The sequence below is a fragment of the Asparagus officinalis genome, chromosome 1 (genome assembly GCF_001876935.1).
Source record: "Asparagus officinalis chromosome 1, Aspof.V1, whole genome shotgun sequence".
NCBI lineage: Eukaryota > Viridiplantae > Streptophyta > Magnoliopsida > Asparagales > Asparagaceae > Asparagus > Asparagus officinalis.
In genome coordinates this window covers 17,603,855-17,626,330 of record NC_033794.1, presented here as the reverse complement: position 1 = coordinate 17,626,330, position 22,476 = coordinate 17,603,855, and the positions used below count along the sequence as shown (strand labels likewise).

Genomic DNA, 22,476 nt, shown 5'->3' with positions numbered 1-22,476 from the left:
AGAAATAAATTATGTACCACATTGAAAACAATCAAAGGTGGATACAAGCTGTATTTCACAATCTTTGTCCGTGAACCTCTGATGATTTAAGGATTCAAATTCAATCCAAATAATGGTTTAAAAAAATAGAAAATTTTGAAATGTTTTCTGTCCTGGGCTACTATGGACTGATGATACTTCAATGAATATTTTCAAAACTTTTACAAAAGAACCCAGAGTCATCTCAGTTAATTCCTGCTTGGGGACGGATCCTTATTCTTTTCTTCGCACCCTGCATGAACATAAATCCCACTCATCTAAACCTTGACGCATTTACTAAGGCATAGCCCTGTCAATTCAAAACGAGGAGGTGCTTTATTTGCAATTTATCCTTCTAAAGATGACATTTGAGAAACGCTGAGTGCTAGTAAATGAGTTGAGGGGGTTTACTGCAACTAAAGGTATATATTGACGGTATTCACATCCAAACTTGCCATTCACGTCAACCTCATATCATCCATCCCACCGTAATAACACCCGCTCTTTTGTATTCTTTTTTAGCATAAAAGCTACATCCCTCAAAAATCACCAAAAGATGAAGGGAGGAAAATAGTAAATGGGGTGGTAGGCTAGGGATTGCTTTCAGTCGCGGGGAAAAAACCCACTAAAACCTTTACATTCACACAACATAGATGTCATTAACATGAATTTCGCAATTCAAACACAGCCTTAAATAAAGACGAGACCTCAACGTCACAAACATATAATCTGGATCGACTACGCATTCGAAACCTAAATAACAAATAATTAACAAATAATCAGTTCCACTTTCAATAACAGAATGCCGGCAAAAATATGAGATAACAAACTAGAGCAGAGAAGTAAACACTAAGAAAATGGAAAGGTTCATCTGTACTCTTTAACTGCCCCCTTTCTGTTTGAGGGTGATCTTGTCTCCTAAGCTGAGGGCTATCCCTTGAGTCTTGCTCCTAATTCTGATATAACCGCTGAGCTTTCCATCGATCTGCTTCTCGATGCTCACATTCACTAGAGCGTCCTCGCCAAACACACTCTTTGCATACAGATTAGCTGCGAGAAACCCACAGTCTCCATCCAGGGCAGAGCTGTAGAAGATAATTGTTTTAAGGGGAATACACAAAGTCCAAAGGACAAGTGCCCACAATTCAAATAATCAAAAGTTTAGTGTTTAGGAATAATTTGCATAGTAAACTAAACGAGAGTGTTTGCAGGAAAAGTTGGAATTTAAGTACGTAAATTTAGGGCGATCATAGTTCTTTTAAGCGTTATTTGCAAATACATCCGTAAACGATCAGACTATACCGCCTAAACTATGTTATAGCACTTACACCGTCTAAGCTCCATACGCCATTACTTCTCTCATTTGGTTGGTTGAGATGTCATGTGGGACCCTAAACTCCAGATGAGATGTCATGTGGGAATCCTTCGTTCCCAGTTTAACATGGGAAAAAAGTACTAAATAGCCATCTAAGTATCTAACTTGAGCGCAAAAAGTAACATAGTATATGATTCAGGGGTGTAAATACTAATAAAATAGTCTAGAGGGGCATAAGTGGCTACACTACTATACTTTATGGGGTGTATTTACAGTCAATCCTCCTTTTAATAAGGAACTAACTATTATATAAAAAAAGATATTATAGATGACAGCAGTCATCCCCACGGCAAAAGATAGCATCGTCATGACCAGCAAAAGATAGCCATGTCATCATGAGTTTTGGTATTTGTAAGTTAATCATGTGCAAGATTGCAAAATTTATCATGGGAGAGTAATTTAAAAGCAGCAGTTAACTAGAAGGAAACTCGAGCAAATTTCGAGAATTTCAGTTCTTTATTTGAATAATTTGAGTACCTTGCAATGGAATTGAAAAAATTTATAATGATTGAAAATAGGCTACCTTAAACAATAAGAGCCAGGGGTTGAGAATACTTACGGAGCTGTGAGACACTTCATGTTTGTGGACTTGATGATGTGGTTCAAGAATTCCTTCTCATCCTGAATTATAGTATTTACTGCCACCTGAAATATACACCATGATATGATCAATTCCTCCTCAAACAAAAATGGCATATTACAAAAAATGGCATCAAAGACTATACTAACATAAAACAAAGGAGTAACAGCGGCACATGATATCCAACAGCAAGAAAGAAAAGATGGTTTTCCAATTGGGAACTGTTATGCTCTTATACACCTACATATTTTGATATATGCAACTATGCTCACGCATGTTAATCTATTTCTCTGTTTACACTGGTGCTGAATACAGAAGCAAATAGAGGTGACGAAAATATACATCACTCAGATTTTAGCCTAAACAAGGCAAAATACCATCATACAGGTGAATCAAGTCGAGATAACAATAGTCAAACACAAAATTCCAGTCTGACAACATATTTGGATCTTCAATCTTTGATGGATTTAAACCTAATTGCCAAAGGAATATATAGTTATGTATTCATCTGACAATAAATGATGAATGATAGACGCAGGGTAACATTAAGCACGTCATATTACATGATATCATGTACAACAGTGCAAGGAGGACAAGAATAAATCATAGGTGCAGGAGTTGAACAAGGAATATCAAAACTAAGGAACAGCAAATATGCTATAAGTGAGCAGAAGATTAGACTAATGAAGGTCTTTAAAAGAGGGGGTCAACCTTGTTAACCTTCATAACTAGTTAACATAAAAGATAGCAAAAGGCTTGGGACATCAGATGTCCACTCATAAGAAGAGTTGAAGAACACAGATTAGAAGTTCCAACCACAAACACTTGAAACGGTCTAACAATAAATATCTATTATGTCGATCATGACATGCACAAACTTTTCTCCCCACTTTGAAGTTATAAACTACATGAAAAATTCTCTTTTTTCCCCTTTTCAGCTTATGCATCTTATTTGTAATACCCCACCAAGATAGTCCCACATCGGCGGGAGTGTGAGAAATTTAGGGCTTTATAATGTAAGTAATGGGGTTCAAGTGTAACATCGGCTACTAGATTTTGGTAGTGGTTTGAGCCAAACAACGTGCTACATTTAGTGGGTCCCATTCCTTGCAATGCGCCAACAAGCTCGCAGGCCTGGGCCATGGCATTATTAACGTTCTAACTCGTCATATTTTGATTGCACAATGTAAGAGATTATTTCACTACATAGAATAATAAAGTACAACTGGCAGCATGTATCTTTGTATCAGGATCCAAGTTCAGCTCCCTAACTAGTCCTGAGTTGATTAGGATTACACTTCACACATGATTTATAAAAAAGTATTTTATAATATCATGCAAATGAGTCAGGATGGAGAATTTGGGAATTTAATTATTGCAATGACAGGTAAATAACGAGTCAGTGTACTGCAAAATTATAACATATAATCTCTTTTCATCCACTCCATCAAGAGATTATAAACTTCCTGCATATATTATTGCAAATAAGTTTAAAAACTACAGCAATTATGAGTAAACGTACCTTGTTTTCCCACTCAAATTCTGCCCACATACTTCTAAATACTCCGTCGGTGCAAGTGGCAGGAGAAATGTAATCCATGATGTCAATGTGTATATCATTGAGTACAATGACTGTTCTCTCATGAACATTTGAAGTCTCATAAACAATGTTTCCAAATATAACACCAGTTTCCGTCGAAGAAACCTTAATATTGGCTCGAATCTGCTTGCTAGACTCTGGTGCTAGCGTATAGTTCTGTGGACGCTCCACAAGTTTAAGGTCTCCCATGGTTGCCAGCTCCAGACAAAGATTTTGGAGTGTCTCCTTAGTTCGGTTGATGATTGTAACATCAAGGACAATGTCATAATGATGGACAGTAACATAGGCCTCAGCATAAACAGGATCACTAAATCCTGTCAATTGAAGAATACGGTTTAACTTATTAGCATCATCTCCATCCTTGGTGAACTCTCCTGTCGCACGTTTTAGGTCATCATGGACCTCGTCTTCCAACTCAAGCAGGCTCATTCCCTGCAAAAGAGAAAGATCCTCAAGAGGAAAGCAAATGAAAATTATCTATAGCAGCTAGCTTCTGTTGGGAACTTAAGAGCACAAAATAATTAAATATAACCAGAACTGGGGTTACATTTGTGAGATAATTTCTCTATATGCCTAATAAGTACAGAAAACGTTTAAATGATTAAAAAGGAAATAAGCATCAAAGATCACCTTAATTTAATAGGTCAGGGCCACAAAACATTGCAAAAAAAAATAGTAAAATAATAATAATAATAATAATAAAATGAAAGAATTCAAGATCCCTAATAAACAAATAATTGTGAATACAGCTACAACTGCAAAATTTCAAATTTACTAACAAAGAAAACTTAGCAGGCATCACCGACTCCTACATAAAGATCTTTGATCATGAGTCCCAAGAGGGTGCAACAAAGTGATCCCTCCATAAGACGGGTTCAGATCATAGTGTTTGTTGTTAGGTAGGTCAGCGAAACGCAGCCATAAGCATCCATGTACACAAGCCAGCCATAACCATGCATGTACACAAAGGGACAAACACGGAATAGGGTAAATATCAGAAAACCCCCTTAACTGTGGATGATTATTGGGAAACCCCCTTAACTTTCAAAATATCTTAACCCCCCCCCCCTTTTTTAAATGTAGCAATTATCACAAAACCCTCTTTAACTTTCAGATTTTATTAGAAAACGGCCTTTTAAGATTTTATCTGAAACCCCCTTAATTTAGGAGGTTTGCTGATAAAATCTCAAAGTTACATGGGGTTTTCCAATAACCTCTAAACCTAAGGGGTTTTTCCAATATTTGAAAGTTAAGGGGGGTTTTATAATATTTTAGCCCACGAAATACTCCAAACTTGTTATAACTTATTTGTATACCCATTTACAAACCCAAATCCTAAAATCCAATTGTCTTCCATCTTCCTACCATCACTATCTACAATGTGCCATTTTTTACCTTAAGGGGTGTTTGTTTGCATGAAAGTGAAAATTTGAATTGTGAAAGTATGCATTTGTGGCTCCTGTGGCTTTAGGTATTTGTTTTATTGAAAGTTTATGTGAAAATAAAATGGAAAAAAGAAAACAAAACTGCACTTGAAACGGCGCTGAAGTCACCTTGGAAGTGGACAAGTGGGGCCCACTCTTTCATAAAATATTTTATCTATTAATTTATCATTGAAAGTGTAATAAGTAAAAAAATATAATATATAATACAGCCAGATCATCTTTATTTTTCTTATTTTAAAGATTCTCTTGTTGCATCCAAACACTATATTTCACTTGCATGCTTTTATATACGCAATTTCACAATTGTAAAAAACAAAGTGATTTATGCACTTCCATATCCACTAACAATTTTCCAAACACCCCAAAAAAGCAAAAAGAAAGAAGTAATGAGGCGTAAAACTTAGTTATAATTATTTAGGAAAAAGGGTTTCATGGCAAAATCAACAAACTCCTATCTTCAGACAAATCCTCTGGTCCATTACATCTCCTTTCATGTCTCCCTCTGACAATGAAATGAAATTTGAGACTGCTATGAAGAGAGTTTCACCATGTTTACATCTTTGAAGTACTTTTATTCAATGATTTTAGGGATACTTCAAACATATTTGACATCTTCAGAACCTGCTACCTGATTATAGAAGGATGGCCGTTGTTTCAAATTATCCATCCAGTTTCATTTGCATTTTCACCTTGCTGGTTTTGTGGGTGGGTGCATATTGCAACTATCCTACAATTCTGATAACAAGATCTACTCAGGAACACCTTACTGGGTTATAAGCAAAAGTTTGAAACTAGCTAGAAAGCAACATTTTACCAGTATAGGCATTAAAACAAACTTTATGATCGGAGAACACATGGAAAGCTCATAGAGAATAATAATAATAAAAGTAACAAAATGCATGAGAGATTGTATTTCTCTTACCTTCCTGCTCTTCAAATGGTAGAAGTCAATAAGATCATCTGGTTGTGCATTAGAAAACTGAGCCATTGCTTTGATTTCCTGTGTCTCCCGGAACTGCTTATCTGCAAGCATCTTCGCGAAACTCTGACGGCATGATTGCAACCAAATCTTTCTAACCACGTCACCAGTATTGCATAGTAGCCTTATGCAAAGCACAATCCTGTCATTAGAATCATTATCAATTGGATGCGGAAGGTATGAAGATTGCCCCAATTGCAACATAGACGTCATGATCAACAAAGCCCCAGCAGTCTGCTTGTTCACTTCAGCCCTTGATGGCTGCACCTCTTCCAACCTCAGAACCAACTTAGTCAGAGTACAGGCCACAACAGCTCCTAAGAAGAAGTCTCCACTAAGGATCAAAGATCTCAAATTTCCTGTTGAAGACAAAGATCCAGAAACAATCGCAGGTGCTGAGATGATTGTTTCAGATGCAGCACTCTGCGTGGCATATGTCCCATCAGCAAGAACAGCAGGCCTACGAGAAGAAACAGTAACCGAAGAGTTCACTTGCTGAGAACCCTTTGAAGCATCATTTCCATCACCCTCTTCAGCCACGGTGTAAAATGGGAGATCCCCGAGGCACTGCTTTATCGTCGATACGGCACTCTCCACTTCAGACAAAGACAAGCAATATTCTCCTATGATCCAAAGAGCACAAGAACAAACCCTCGCAGCCCGAATCTGATAAAATGTATCCAAAAGCCTAGTAATAATCGACACCCTCAATTTCGGGTTAGTCTCAATAATCTCCCTCACGAAAAGAACCACATCCATAGCAGAAGCCACATTACTATCCCCTAAGAAATCCATCAACAAATGAACCACAGTGCTCGCAACCTCAGGGAACTTCATTGCACAAGAATGAATAGCTTGCACAAGCATTTGCCTATACTCCCCATTCTTCTCAAGCTCCCCACTCTGAGTTTTAACCACCTCCTTCTTAAGGGTAAGAACCACTTCATCAATATTCCTTGGAGTAATCAACTCAAGAGCAATATCCAAAGTTTTCCTCCGAATATCAAGATTCGGGCTCGATAAAGCCCTTAGCACATCCATTATCATCTCTACCATGATCTCCCTATGTGAGCTCTTGAGCTCATTCAACCTATCAAGCAAAATAAGCTTGACATTGTTATCACTCTGTGACAATAAAAGCTGACAGTAAGTCGTCGCCGCACCTCCTTCTTAAGGGTAAGAACCACTTCATCAATATTCCTTGGAGTAATCAACTCAAGAGCAATATCCAAAGTTTTCCTCCGAATATCAAGATTCGGGCTCGATAAAGCCCTTAGCACATCCATTATCATCTCTACCATGATCTCCCTATGTGAGCTCTTGAGCTCATTCAACCTATCAAGCAAAATAAGCTTGACATTGTTATCACTCTGTGACAATAAAAGCTGACAGTAAGTCGTCGCCGCCGATGGAGCAGCAAGCAATGACACAATAATCTTGATATACTTCCCCTTTTCACCTCGATTCGACCTGCAAACTTTTCGAATCAAATCAAGAACCACCATTTGCAGCAATTCATCCCACTCCGAAACCCGATCTATATTCGATAACAAGTAATTCACCGCTCGATCCTGCGCACAATTGAACAGCATCAAGAAAGCGTTCCTCTTCGTGGATGAATCCTGCTCCGTCGCCAGAAGCTTCTCGATTGTCTCAGGAGCATCAGCAAGCAACTGCTCTCCATTTGGAAGTTTATAGATCGACATGATCGCCAGCACAGCATTTCTTCGAATAAACGGATGCCGATGCTCGAGATTCGAAACAATTGAAGGAATCAACGGCTCAACGATCTCAGATTCCGAGATCCGACACAGGAATCTGAGAGTAACTCCCCTAATATACTCATTAGGATGCTGAAGATTATTCCTCAGATTCTGACAGATCAGGATCATCTCAGGGAGAACGCGGCCGTTGGAGTCGGTCTTGTCGATGATCTCGAGGTACAGTAAGAGGAGCTTTTGAATGGTGTGGTCTTCAGAAGGGAGAACGTACCGTACGATGGTGATGAAGAGCTGAGGTAGGGTTTCGCCGTTGAGGAGGAGCATGATGGCGTTCTTCATGGCGTCGATCTTGGATTCGACGTCGTTGCCTTCGAGCGATTCCTTGATCTCGTTGGCGAGTGCGGGAGTTCCCTTGTCGAAGTGGACGAGGAGAGTGCAGGATTTTTCCTTCTCCATTTTGTGATGCGAGATCTGGATCTGGATTTTGGAGGAAGAGGACGATGAAACCCTAGGATTTTGAGGGGAATTTGGGGATCTCTGAGAGAGAGGGATTTAAGAGAGGAGGAGGGAGTAATTGAAGGGCGATGGAGTTTGATTTCGTTTGAGGATTAGGGGCTGTTCGTTTCGGAAAAAAAAATGGGAAATGAAAGAATAGGAAATCTATTTCCTATAATAATTGTTTTGAGGATGTTTGGTTGGTTTAAAAAAAGAAGGAAATTATAGAATAGGAGATGAGATGAGATGAGTTGTCACCTTATTATTGGATGATGTGAGTGATTTAAAAAAATATTGTTTTGAGGTTGTTTGGTTGGTTAAAAAATAAGGAAATGAATTGGAGGTAAATTATTGGATGATGTTTTGAGGTTGTTTGTGTTTGGTTCATTTTTAAAAATAAGAAAATAGATGAGATGGGATGAGTTGGTGGTATATTATTGGATGATGTGACACATACTTAAGGAAATCAATTTCTTATTTTTTTTGAGGAAATGGATGAAAATGAAGGTTTAATGAGATAAGATGAGTTATCATAATATTATTGGATAATGTGTGTGATTTTTAAAAATGAGATAAGATGAGATGTGATGAGTTGGATGATGTGATACATTTCTTGTGTTTGGTTTATTTTTAAAGGTAAGAAATGAGATGAAATGAGATGAGTTGGATGATAAAAATAATATTTTATTGGATGTTATGGGTGAGTTTTAGGGATGGAAATAGATAAAAATATTATTTTATTGATTTCCTTGTACCGATTTCCTTTTCTTTGATTTTAGGAAACCAACCAAACGGGCCCTTAATCGAAAACTGGTTCGGCCTTTAGACTGAAGAAATAAGGCGTTTGTTAACCAAGTATAAAATGAAGAAATTTTCAAAACAGATCCAATCTAAACTTTTATCCCAAAAATTGATCTGTTCCAAACTTTATTACAGAAATCGACCCACTATCTAGTCATGTCAACATCATGGTTAGAAACGGGGTCATTTAAAAAAAAAATTAAATTCCTAACTTGTCGCGGTTAGGAGCACATCTCATTCCTTGCGGGATTAGCGACGAGATTTAGGGGCCAAACTCTTTAGGGTTGATAACCCCGACCATAATGGTCGGGCTTTCCAACCCTGATTATTTGGCAGACATTTCCCCAACTCCTCTGTTAGACCCTAGAGAGGGGGTGATTAGGGTCTTATGCTAATCTAATCCCGATTAAATACCAATTAAAATTATATTGATTAATTTGTTCTTGCTAAAATTATATGATATGGATATGAACAAGAATGATATGAATAAGCACCAATAAAATATACGCTAAGTAAAACACAAATACACAATATGTTTACGAGGTTCGGTCACCACGACCTACGTCCCCGCTCCTCACCTCGAGGAGATCTCCACTATCACAATCCGGTTTGGAAGCCGGAACTTCTACACAGTCGGTTTACAAGTTTACCGAAAACTCTCACACAACAAACACTATGCAATCACACTTTACACACTAAGTGTAGGAACCTAGCTCGTGTCCTCCTCATCAAGTGTTCGGATACAACCTCTCCCTAGGTTCGTCAACCGACGCCACTCCTATTGGATTCGACCCCGTCTCACGCATCACACTTCTCTCGGTGTACAAGTGTATTACAAGTGATACTCACAATAATGATTAAATACAATGATTTGTTCTCGATAACAGATGAGAACATAATGAAGCTCAATCTCACTAAATCACACACCACTACCCAACAATATATTGTATGGAAATATTATAAGCTCAATAAGGTGTGTGCGATACCAGTGAATGAAAATATGCAACTCAATTCAATATAGCTAAGTTATGAAATGAATTAATAAGCTATATAAGAAAGAGTTTAGAAAACTTCTCAATAAACAAAATGAACAGTAGATGATGATGATGATAGGATCCTCAATTGGAATTAAAAGCCTCTTCTTGTTGTAGAAAACTTCTTTTGAAACAGACAACTAAAATCAGCTTAAACAACTCTTAAACACCTCTTAATATTTTGTTAAAAACTTACTGTAAAACAAACTCTTGGATGTTGAAAGAGGAGAGCAATGGGGTATTTATACCCACTCAAGACATCAGCCAAAATAACATTGAAAAGACCAAAATACCCCCAGAGAATCAAATCAGAATATAGCCGTTGGAAAAGCAATCATCAGTTCGGCGGTCGACAGTGAGATGAAACACAGGCGGTCGACCGTGACGGTCAACCGTGAAAGTCTCTGGATTAAGCCACGGTCGACCGTCACGGTTGACCGCGATCTAATAAAAGGCATAATTGAAAAAGAACTACTGGCGGTCGATCGTGGCAGTCGACCCCAAACTGATACATGCTGAAATCAGGTTTTGAACCTGTTTTTGGCTGACTTTAAAAATACATAAAAAATATCAAATCATTTCCAAAAATAGTAAAACTTTGAGAAAAGTTTCTAAATGATAAAATAAACATGTTTGAAAAGGAATTTTCAGATATGCAATTTTCGTTTATGAAAACTCACTGTTTTTGAAAAGTGTTCAGAAAACCTGTTTTTCGTGAACATGAAAATTGAACTATGAAAGTCAAACTTGTGTTGTGTTTACATATTGAGCTTAAATATAATCATACGATATATGTAAGCAAACTACTATTATACCTAGGTGAATGTACAAACATGAACTTGAATCTTTAGCTCTTGATTGCTGTGTTTTGAATTCCTGTAAAGAGAAAAAAAACACAAAAACAAGAAAATATATTAGCTATAAATTGTTTGACAAATCATCATCAAAACCATAGGGCCAACATCCTCCTCAAATATGCCCACCAAATGGTCAGGGTTGCTAACCCCCGATCATTTGGTAACCGCCCGACCAAAATGGTCGAGGTTGCCAACCCCGATCATTTGGCAAATCCCCCTCACTCGAAGATGCACAATCGACTAAGGGACCAAATAGTCAGGGTTCCCAAGCCCGACTATTTATGGTGGGGCCCTCCCGCTTATATATACTAACTGATGCTCTCTCCTCTCACAATAATGATTCTCTCTCCCTCTCCCTCTCTCTCTCTCTCTCTCTCTCTCTCTCTCTCTCTCTATTTACCTCTGGTCTCTGTAGGCGTCGAAAATTGCCTATAGGTCTCCACGAACAGCTCAGTGTTAAGGAACGACGATGAATGTCACTATCTGGTTCACAGGAGTTCGACTGACGTCGATGAACGATTGAAGTAAACCGACGAACTACGTGAGCTGACAGAATTTCGGGATAACGAAGGCACGGGCTAATCGAGAGCCCCGCGATGTTACAAAAAGAACAACGCCCTTCGTGTCTCGTTCATTATACAGATAATCCAACCATTGGAGCTGATAGAACTCTTCGTTAGACTTCCAACGCACTTCGAATCATTAAAATCCGAGTTCGGACGAAGAATTTACAGCGGAAGCGGACGAATGCACCTCAACGGAATGTCTCGGCCAATGTGAGACACCCCAGGGGTGTCTCGGATTTTTCAGGACACCCCAGGGGTGTCTCGGATCTTCCAGGACACCCCAGGGGTGTCTCGGATTTTCCGAGACACCCCAAGGGTGTTCAGATTTTCCGAGACACCCCAAGGGTGTCTCGGAAATTCCGAGACACCCCTCCGAGACACCCCAGGGGTGTCTCGGATTTTGTGAGACACCCCAGGGGTGTCCCGGATTTTGAGAGACAACCCCTCATGCCTATAAATACAAGCCTTAGGCCTCATTTTTTCAGGGCTGGAATTCGTGTGCCTCGGCGAAGCCCTGCCGGATTGAAGACTTAAAAGTACACAGATTTCAGAGAGGAGGAGGAGAGATCGGATCTGGAATTTTGGAGAAGAGGCGAAGCCCTGCCGGAGTGAAGAGTGATCGAGCACTTCAACGCAAGAGAGTTCTTCGTCAGATCTACATCACCCGTACCCGATCCTTAGTATTATCCCGTTACGATAATACTAAGAAGAGCAAATATCTCACTTTATCCGAGATAGGCGCTTCAAGTTTCTAGATCTCCTCGCGGATCGACGAAGCTCTGCCCAATTTTTCAGCAATCAGATCTGATCGACGGTGGTCCACGGATAAACCCCGGCACAGGCAAAGACACCCACGCAAGCAGAAGACCGATGAACGATCTCTGCGTTTATTTGATAAAGTTGTAAACTTTTTCTTATTTTCATTGTGTAAGGAGATCTTATAAAAAGATCAACTTTTTAATTCATTCGAGTTTATTGTAACGACTAAAGTTGTAATATATTCGATAACAATGGAAATAGCAACTTTCTCTGCAAACAAACTGGCGACTACAGTGGGAGCCAACAGCTTCGCTGCCGAAGCTGTCATGCCGCAGCCGACGATCAAGATCCCGGTGCTCGAAGAGGTCGAATATGAATTTGACCAGCAAAAGTTCGAGGAGTACGTCTCCTCCTCCTCCTCCAGATCCGCCTCTCCTGGCAAGCGCAGAAGTGCCTCCTCCTCCAGATCCGCCTCTCCTGGCAAGTGCAGAAGTGCCTCCTCCTCTAGAAAGATCTGCTAGTCTTCAGATCTGAAGATCCAAGAAGATGATCTCTCCGTCGCTGTTGCTGTTGCACCTTGCCATGATCCACCGGCGCTCAATGAAGCCAAATTTGCAGATTTGAACTCCTTCGCGATTAAGGAGTCGACTGCTGAAGGCGCGCCAACTCTATCAAAGAGAGCACGTCAAAGGAAACGACAACGCCTCGCGCGCCAATTCGCCAAGGCTTTGGATCAGATGGATGGTCTCCATTACCAAGAAGATCTGGAGCTCAGAAAGCACCAAGTGGCTAATCTGTCGCCACGACCAGCATCGAAATCCTCCTCTCGATCTCCAATTAACGGATGGGTTCGTGTCCAAAGAACCCGCTCTACTCTCGAGGAGCGAATCCAGAAGCGCCGCACCTTGCTTGCGCATGCCCGGACCCTTGTGCGAAAAGCACAAGAAATGCAAAAGGAAGAGGCAGTTAAGAGATCGCCGAGATCCAGACAAGTTTGGGTGCCAAAAGCCAAATCAGCGCCTAAGGCAAAAGCAGGCGACGTTGCTCTCCGGCCTTCGTCAACTTCAGATCCCGAACCTCCGGTAAAGCCCTACCGCAGCGCTGATTTCCCCAAGTTTAGGATTCCTCTGAAAGATCGTATCGGTGCCCTACCCGAGAATCGAGGAAAAGCGCTTGTTAAGGAAAGCTGGAGATCGTTGAAGGAGCTTCGAGCCAACATCCAGACTGGGGGTCGTACGCGACCTCCTAACAAATTGATTTCTGCAACGGCCCGCTTGGCGGTACGTGCAGAAAATCAGGAGCCCGTTAAGGTTTCACCCTCACAAAGGTATGATTCCAAATGTGCGACTGTTGCAGACGCCAACAAGGCAATGTTTACTCAGAGGAAAACACGTCAGACAGACGAACGCGTTATACCTGAGAATCCATGTGAGCAACCGATAGGTTACTCCGACCGCAACGTCGATGAGTTGTACTATCAGGCTGGGGGTACGAATAAATCTCAAAAGAGAAGTACCCGGGAAGCGGACTCTCACTGTCCGTGTACCAAAATTATCAGGGCAGTATTATCAGCCTGTAGCTGCCCCAAGACCGATCCACAGAGGGTCTCGATATTCGAGGGAATCTCCGATGGACCGACAAAGCCCAAATCAAGGCGTTCCCACCAAAAAGGATCAATTGCTCGAGATGATGAACCCCTAGAAGTGACTATCAACATGGTCAACAAGGGAAAATCCCCAATCATTTCAAGTGATTCCGACCCTAATTCCTCTCCAGGAAGCAGGGTCAATTCGGGAACAGCTCAGCTTCAGCTAGAAGCCGTCAGATATGACAATTACTGTGGGATCCATGAGGGAGTACATTCCGATGATGAACTCTCGGATTCCTATTCCGCGCTCGCCTCTGATGACACAACGTCTAGCATAGGGCAAGCTCGAGAGGTACTCATGGTCAACACAGATCAGATAGCCAAAATCATTGAAGAGGCCCTGACTAAGCAGAAGGAAATCTTCAAGTTTGAAATGGAAGTGGCTATGCAAGAGATGAAACAAATGCACGATCAACGAATCCGAGCTCTGTCGAACCGGCTAGTCGAGTCCAACCATCGCAATGTCTGCTCAAGAGGTAAAGAAGACCGGCATTCTGTGTCCTTACCCGAAAGAGTGGGACTCGATCCCGTATCCAGCGAAGTTCAACCTGATCAGCTTCACGCCGTTCGACGGGAAGGGCTCGCCCACTCAGCATCTAATCTACTTCAAGTCCCACTTGGGCACGATCTCCGGCAATGAAGCCTTGATGGTTCGGTCATTCGTCGGCACCCTTCGCGGGCCTGCCTTCGATTGGTATCGGCGTCTTAAATTTGGAAGCATCAACAGCTGGGAGGACCTGGAGAGCATGTTCCTCGCTCAATTCTTCGATGAGGACACCGAAGTGTCGATCAGAGCACTCTTCGATGAGAAACAAAAAGACGGAGAGTCGGTGGATACCTTCATCAAACGCTTTCGCAATCAGGCAATGAACTGCAAGGATCCCGTCACGGAGGAGTTCGTCTTGCAGACCTGTCATAATAATTTGTCCATTAACATCTTGGATGTTATGGGAGTAGAGCCGCTCAATACCTGGAGAGAGTTGAAGGTGCGCGGAGAACAGGCCGAACGCTTCCTCGGAAGGAGGAAGGTCGAGAGAAACCAACCGATGGTTAACCCTCTGAATTCGAGTCATGTGTCCCATGATGAAGGGAAGGCACCCACAACAGTTATTGACGTTAATCAAACGTCACAACAACAGCTCCGAAGACAACAGAAGAATTCGGATCCAAGGCTCCAAAAAGAGTACTCATTCAAAGACGAAGACGTTCCAGCCATCTTCGAGACCCTTCTTGAAAACAACAAGATCAAGCTGCCGCCCATCACAAATCAGGAGGAAGCTGACAATACTGCAGATCCGAAGTACTGCGTGTACCACAGGAGGATCCTTCATCCCACCAAGGCTTGCTTTATTTTAAAGAATAGCATCCAAACCTTGGTTGAAGCCGGCGTCATAACACTAGGATAAGCCAAATAAGAACGGTAATACTCCGAAGAGTATACGAGTATAAACTGCTTCTCAATCCTCTGATCGGTATAAGAGGTTAAACTGCTTCTTACATACTCCAATAGGTATATGAGTCTAAACTGTTTCCTACCGTTGACGGGAAGTTCCTGGAGAATTTTTATATGTAATATTCTTAAGGATAACCCGATCATGTAACCGAATGCAATGATAAACTCAGTTTCGCGAAGAAACTAGCGGTGGATGATTCATGAAACGGGAAGTTCCCGGAAAAATACTATATGTAATTCTCTTAGGGATAACCCGATCATTACAAACAAAGTGATAAACACTAAACCCCACTGTGATTTGTATGAGTCAACACCCTCGATGTGATTTGTACTCCTACTCTCACTGTCTACCTGGTCAAACCTTCTTATAGTTAGGGCCACAACTAAAGTCCCCTCTCGATTCTTTCCATGAATGAGAGGTCCACTTTTAAATTGAGCGATCAAGCCTATAAAAGGTAAGATCGTCTCAGACCCCCCACTTCCACTGCCTCCTTGGTCAAACCTATAAAAGTTAGGGCCAAAGCCAGAATCCCCTTTCGATTCCTTCCATGAACGAGAGGTCCACTTTCAATTCGAGTGATCAAACCTTCCTACAGTTAGGGTCATCTCAAACCCCTGTTTGGTCAAACATTCCTACAGTTAGGACCAAGACTATAATTCACTCTTGATAAACGAGAAATTTATCTTTAGTTCGGTAATCAAACCTTCCGACAGTTAGGGTTATCCGAATCTTGTCGATTCTCGGAGTGAAGATCTCACTCTTAGTTTCATCTTTTTGGATTCTAGGAGTGGAGATCCCACCTCGAGTCTCCTTTCCAGTTGAAGATAGAATATAAAATTCTTCTTCCTCAGTGTCGGGAGATAGAATATAAAATTCTTCCTCTCCCATTTCGGGTTCGTCTTTGCCCCAAGAGAAGACACCACCTTTTTCAACTCCCAAAATCCATGCCTTTTATGCATGGGGAATTTTATCCCGAAGCCTAAGCAGGGATAAGCCAACGCCTAACACGCGTTGCCGGTTTAGTCTTTCACCGATTGAAAAAGACACTAGAATCCAGTCTGGGGTATTTTATTCCCGAAGCCTGAGTAGGGATAAGTCAGCGCTTAACCTGCGTTGCTGGGTGGTTCGTTCCCGTAAAAACGACCGAGTCTACGTATTCAGCATCGTAGCAACAAAAATCCATGCCTTTTATGCATGGGGAATTTTATCCCGAAGCCTAAGCAGGGATAAGCCAACGCCTAACACGCGTTGCCGGTTTAGTCTTTCACCTTTTAGAAAAGACACGATTGTCAAATCCGGGCACTCGATGCACGGGGAATTTTATCCCGAAGCCTGAGTAGGGATAAGTCAACGCCTAACACGCGTTGCCGGGTAGTCTATTCCCGTGAGAAAGACGAAGTCTATGTATTCAAAATCATAGCATTAAGTCTAAGAGAAGCAATTCTCTTAGCACAACGTTACATGTGAAACGGGTTTTAATAATTCACATGCTAGCCCGATTCAAACGGTAATCGGTAAAGGCACGTCAAACCCGTTGATGGCTGGGGGTTTGCCAAAAATCCCAAAGTCTATGTCTAACACGCATTGCCGGTTAGTCTTTGACCGTAAAAAGGATAAAAGACTGCATATTCAACATTGTGGCAGGTTGTTATTAATAACACCATAATCCGTGCCTCACATGCATGGGGAATTTTATCCCGAAGCCTAAGCAGGGATAAGTCAACGCCTAACACGCGCTGCCGGTTTAGTCTTTTACCGATTGAAGAAGACACCAGAATCCGAGTCTGGGGATTTTTATCCTGAATCCTAAGTAAGGATAAGTCAGCGCCTAACACGCGTTGTCGGGTAGTCTATTCCCGTGAGAAAGACGAAGTCTACGTGTTTAATATCGTAGCACTAAAAGAGTTAACTCTTTTAGCACAACGTTATGTGCAGAACGGATCTAAACAATCTGCATGCTAGCCCGACTCAAACGGTAGTCGGTAAAGGCCCATCAAACCCGTTGATGGCTGAGAATTTGTCAAAAATTCTATAAGTACGAGTCATTGATGCATCAGCTCTATTAGTTGGTCTCGTGACTCGATTATCCAACAACATTAAAATAAGATCCACAAATACAGATGAATCAGCTTTAACAGTTGGTCCTGCAACCCCGAAACTTAGGACCGCTATGCTCCAATACCTTAAGAGCTTAAACTGTGTATACTCCAGTAAACGTACGAGTATAAACTGTGTCAACGTTCAACGTTAGAAACCCTAAGGGTCAACGCCGGTCAACACGTAACCCTAGGTCAACGCCAGTCAACGCGTTGCGATAAAAAGTCAACGTTCGGTCAACGTCGGTCAACGCGTAACCCTAGGTCAACGCCAGTCAACGCGTTGCGACCAAAAGGTCAACATCCGACGTTCGAAATCCTAGGGTCAACGCTGGTCAACGCGTAACCATAGGTCAACGCCAGTCAACGCATTGCGACAAAAAAAAACGTTCAAAACCCTAGGTCAACGCCGGTCAACGCGTAACCCTAGGTCAACGCCAGTCAACGCGTTGCGACAAAAAGTCAACATACGGTGATCTGAAACCCTAAGTCAACACAATGTGACGGAGGTAGTTCAAAGTCAACTCAATGACATGAGCCAAACTCAATTCATCAGCTGTAGACTCGAGACTCCGACGACGGCCAAGCGATAAACGCAGCGCCGGAAGAACTTCAGCTATTCGTCAAAGCATTGGATAGACCAAAAATCGAAGGAGTCGAGAGTTGAAGCTAACTACAGGTCCTTTACGCCGACTGAAGGCTAGACCAATCACATCCAAAGTATTCCAGCCTCTTATATAAAAGAAACGAGTCCGGAACACTTTGGAGGGGGTATCTGTAGGCATCGAAAATTACCTATAGGTCTCCACGAATAGCTCAGTATTAAGGAACGATGATGAACGTCACTATCCGGTTCACAGGAGTTCGACTGACGTCGATGAACGATTGAAGTGAACCGACGAACTACGTGAGCTGACAGAATTTCGGGATAACGAAGGCACGGGCTAATCGAGAGCCCCGCGATGTTACAAAAAGAACAACGCCCTTCGTGTCTCATTCATTCTACAGATAATCCAACTATTGGAGCTGATAGAACTCTTCGTCAGACTTCCAACGCACTTCGAATCATTAAAATCCGAGTTCAGACGAAGAATTTACAGCGGAAGCGGACGAATGAACCTCAACGGCGGAATGTCTCGGCCAATGTGAGACACCCCAGGGGTGTCTCGGATTTTCCAGGACACCCCAGGGGTGTCTCGGATCTTCTAGGACACCCCAGGGGTGTCTCGGAAATTCCGAGACACCCCAGGGGTGTCTCGGATTTTGTGAGACACCCCAGGGGTGTCCCGGATTTTGAGAGACACCCTCCAAGGCAGATTTGGGCCTTTAGCCCGTTTTAACCGCTCCGCAACCCCTCATGCCTATAAATACAAGTCTTAGGCCTCATTTTTTCAGGGCTGGAATTCGTGTGCCTCGGCGAAGCCCTGCCGGATTAAAGACTTAAAAGTACACAGACTTCAGAGAGGAGGAGGAGAGATCGGATCTGGAATTTTGGAGAAGAGGCGAAGCCCTGCCGGAGTGAAGAGTGATCGAGCACTTCAACGCAAGAGAGTTCTTCGTCAGATCTACATCACCCGTACCCGATCCTTAGTATTATCCCGTTGCGATAATACTAAGAAGAGCAAATATCTCGCTTTATCCGAGATAGGCGCTTCAAGTTTCTAGATCTCCTCGCGGATCGACGAAGCTCTGCCCAATTTTTCAGCAATCAGATCTGATCGACGGTGGTCCACGGATAAACCCCAGCACTTTCAAAGACACCCACGCAAGCAGAAGACCGATGAACGATCTCTGCGTTTGTTTGATAAAGTTGTAAACTTTAAGACACCCACGCAAGCAGAAGACCGATGAACGATCTCTGCGTTTGTTTGATAAAGTTGTAAACTTTTTCTTATTTTCATTGTGTAAGGAGATCTTATAAAAAGATTAACTTTTTATTTCATTCGAGTTTATTGTAACGACTAAAGTTGTAATAGATTCGATAACAATGGAAATAGTAACTTTCTCCGCAAACAGTCTCTCATTCTCCTCCGCCTACCTAAGTGTCCCAACACAATTTTTGTGGCCAAAATTCATTGAGGAAGTTTGCAAATAATCTTTAGGATAATTTCTCTTCCTTCTCTCCTCTTTTAACATTTAAAAATCTAGGATCTTTTTCTCTTCTTCAACATTCAAATCTATTGTTTTCATCAAAATCTCATATCTAAGGTTTGAAATTTAATATTAATTAGACATCTCTTTGCTGATTGCACGTCTTTGTGTGTGGATTGCTTTAACTAAAATTAAAAGATTCTAAGGCATAGAATGCTCATTTTGGGGTTTGGGGTTTTCATTTATTTATTTAGGGTTTTTGATCAAAATTATAGTTGTATGCGTCTAAAAAATGCCTATAGGTATCCACACACAGCTCGAGACAGAGAGAATGTGATGAACGCCATTATCTAAGTCTAAGGGAATTATCCGACGCCGACGAACACATAAAGTGAAATGGCAAACCAAATGGCCTGTGCACTCATCGGCCACCTCCAAGTGGCCCGTGCACTCGTCAACCAGCTCCAAGTGGCCCGCGTACTCACCGGCCACCACCAAGTGGCTCGCACGCTCATCAGCCACCAAATTGGCGAACTAAGTGGCCTGCACACCCGTCGGTCACCGTCAATATGTCCATGCGTTCACAAAACGAATCGGGGAAGTGTACAAGTCAACGAAACGACGAAATACGCGTAACGACGGAACAAGTCAAAATCCAAAAAACAGATAAAGCCCCTGGAGGCCGAGTCGCGCCAAAGCGACCCGGCCAGACCAGTGGCTCCCCCACGGGCCGACCGGCCAGGCCGAGCCACCGGGTGACGTCTCGGCATGTTTCGATCTAAAAGTGTGATTTTTTTTGTTTTGATGGTTTTTCTTGGGATTTGTTCGTTCCTGAGCATCCCAACTGGTCTGATACTATGGTTAATTAGTTCTTAACTGAAGATAAGGAGGAATCCCTCGTTCTTATCCAAATACCGGCTTTCGAGGCTTATAAATACGAGCTCGGGTGCTCATTTCTCAGGGCTGAAGATCAAGAGGGCGAGGTGCTGCCGGTTTCCCGAGTGCATAGCCACGAATTTCAGCAAGGGTTAGCAGATCTCGGTGATCTCCTGTGCATAAAGAGTGGAGTTCGAGAGATTTGAGACCCCTCCCCTATTCCTTCGGATTTAAGCTTAGTCTTAAATCTCGAGAAGAGCCGTGATCTCGCTTGGTCGAGATTATCGCTGCAGCGATTACTTCCTTCATGAAGTAAGAGCTTTGATCACCAATCTGTCAAATCGGATCTGATTCGCGACGGTCCACGGATATTAATGTCCCCGGCACAGGCAAAGTTCACACACAAGCAACGGGTGATAAATGTCTGTTGCGCAGTTTGATAAGAGTCATATCTTTTGTATTTTTATTGTATAAGGAGATCTTATAAAAAGATCAATTTTTTATTTGAGTTTATTGTAAATGATTGAAGTTGTAATAGATTCAATCACAACGAGAACAGTGATTTTTGACCTAAACAAGCTAGCGACCACAGTGGGAACCAATAGCTTTGTTGCCGAAGCTATCGTGCCGCAACCACGGATCCGGATCCCGGTTGAAGAAGTGGTCGAGTACAAATTCGACCAACTGAAGTTCGAGGAGTATCTGTCGTCCTCCTCCTTCAGATCCTCTGCCCCTCGCAAGCGTAGAAAGATCAAAGCCCCCGTTGTTGCGGTAGCTGCACCTTGTAACACCCCGCCGACTTCCAACGAAGCCGGATCTACAGATCTGGACTCCTCCTCAATCAAGGAGATAATCGTTGTAGCCGCGCCAACTTTATCGAAGAGGGCATGCCAAAGGCAGCGCCAAGGACTTGCGCGCCGATTTGCTAAGGGTTTGGAGCCTGTTGACGGGATTGGCTATGAGACGGATCTGAAACGCAGAAGGCACCAAGTGCCCCAGCAGCAAATAAACGGCCTCTCCTCTAAGCCAACAGCGAATGAGTGGATCCAAGTCAAACGGACCCGCTTAACCCTCGAGGAGCGTATTCAGAAGCGTCGCGTCTTGATTGCGCACGCACGAATTCTCGTGCGAGAAGCGCAGAAGCTGAAGCAAAAAGAGGTGATCAAAAAACCACCGAAACCACATCAAGTTTGGAAACCAAAGTCCGAAACGGCGTCGACAAAAAGTCAAACAGCACCCGGAACTACCGAAATATGCGAACCACCATCTGGTGGCTCGGCCAAAACCAAGCCACCAAATGGTGGTTTGTGCCGGTTCATGTCCGGTTCTATTCGGTTTGCATCCGGTTCGGTTCTGTTAGCACCTGGTTCGGTTTGGTTCGCACCCGGTTCACATCCCGCAGTCCCGTTTAAGCCTCCGGCGACCCCTGTTTCTGTCCCGATGAATCACATACCTCCAGCAGGGCCCCGCGGCAGTGTAGACTTGTCCCAATTCAAGATGAGGATGACGGATCGTCTGGGTCCTTTACACAGGGATCGAGGCAAAGTTCTGATCAAAGAACGCTTGGGTCCAATGACTAAACCCCGAGCAACCACTCGAGCTGGGGGTCACACACGTCCTCATAACAAGTCAGAGCCTTCCTATAATGGAAAAACCCCTGCAATTGACCACCTCGAACGGCGAATTGAAGACCAGAAGCCTGTTGAGATCCCGCGCTCCCAAAAGCGTGGTTCCAAACACGTGACTCTTAAGAATGCTAATAAAGCGGCAACCCCCCTAAAAGAAACGTATTCATCTGACAATGACAACGTTATACCAGAGGAGTCGTGCCAACACACGATAGGTTGCTCCGGTCATCTGACAGACGAGTTGTACTATCGGGCTGGGGGTACGAACAAGTCTCGGAAGAGAAGCACCCGAGAAACAGAATTTCACTGCCCGTGCGCTAAACTAATCAGGGCAGTGTTATCAGCGTGTAGCTGCCCCAAGACCGCTCCACAGAGGGTCTCGATATTTGAGAGGATCTCTAATGGAGCAACTAAGTCCAAGCCAAAATGTTTCTGTAAGAAACAATCGGCCGC

The 22,476-nt window shown here is 42.6% G+C and overlaps 1 protein-coding gene across 2 annotated transcripts; it reads right to left on the bottom strand.

Moving 5' to 3' along the window:
• Positions 640-8,372, bottom strand: LOC109819938 (coatomer subunit beta-1-like). Of its 2 annotated transcripts, none has more exons than XM_020385944.1 (5): positions 7,367-8,372; positions 5,941-7,163; positions 3,496-4,005; positions 1,953-2,038; positions 640-1,103 (listed from the first exon to the last, which is right to left on the bottom strand). In XM_020385944.1, the coding sequence occupies exons 1-5, from the start codon at positions 8,172-8,174 to the stop codon at positions 899-901; spliced, it is 2,832 nt and encodes a 943-aa protein (XP_020241533.1). In that variant the 5' UTR covers positions 8,175-8,372; the 3' UTR covers positions 640-898. The 2 variants fall into 2 exon arrangements, with proteins under 2 accessions (XP_020241533.1, XP_020241527.1); XM_020385938.1 differs by having other exon boundaries at positions 5,941-6,915; positions 7,161-8,371.

Coding starts and splice junctions, on each gene's coding strand:
- LOC109819938 (XM_020385944.1), bottom strand. CDS start 8,174: ATGGAGAAGGAAAAATCCTGCACTCTCCTCGTCCACTTCGACAAGGGA. Junction 2,039..3,495: donor AATTTGAGTGGGAAAACAAG/GTACGTTTACTC, acceptor TGTATATTTCAG/GTGGCAGTAAATACTATAAT. Junction 1,104..1,952: donor ATGAAGTGTCTCACAGCTCC/GTAAGTATTCTC, acceptor TATCTTCTACAG/CTCTGCCCTGGATGGAGACT.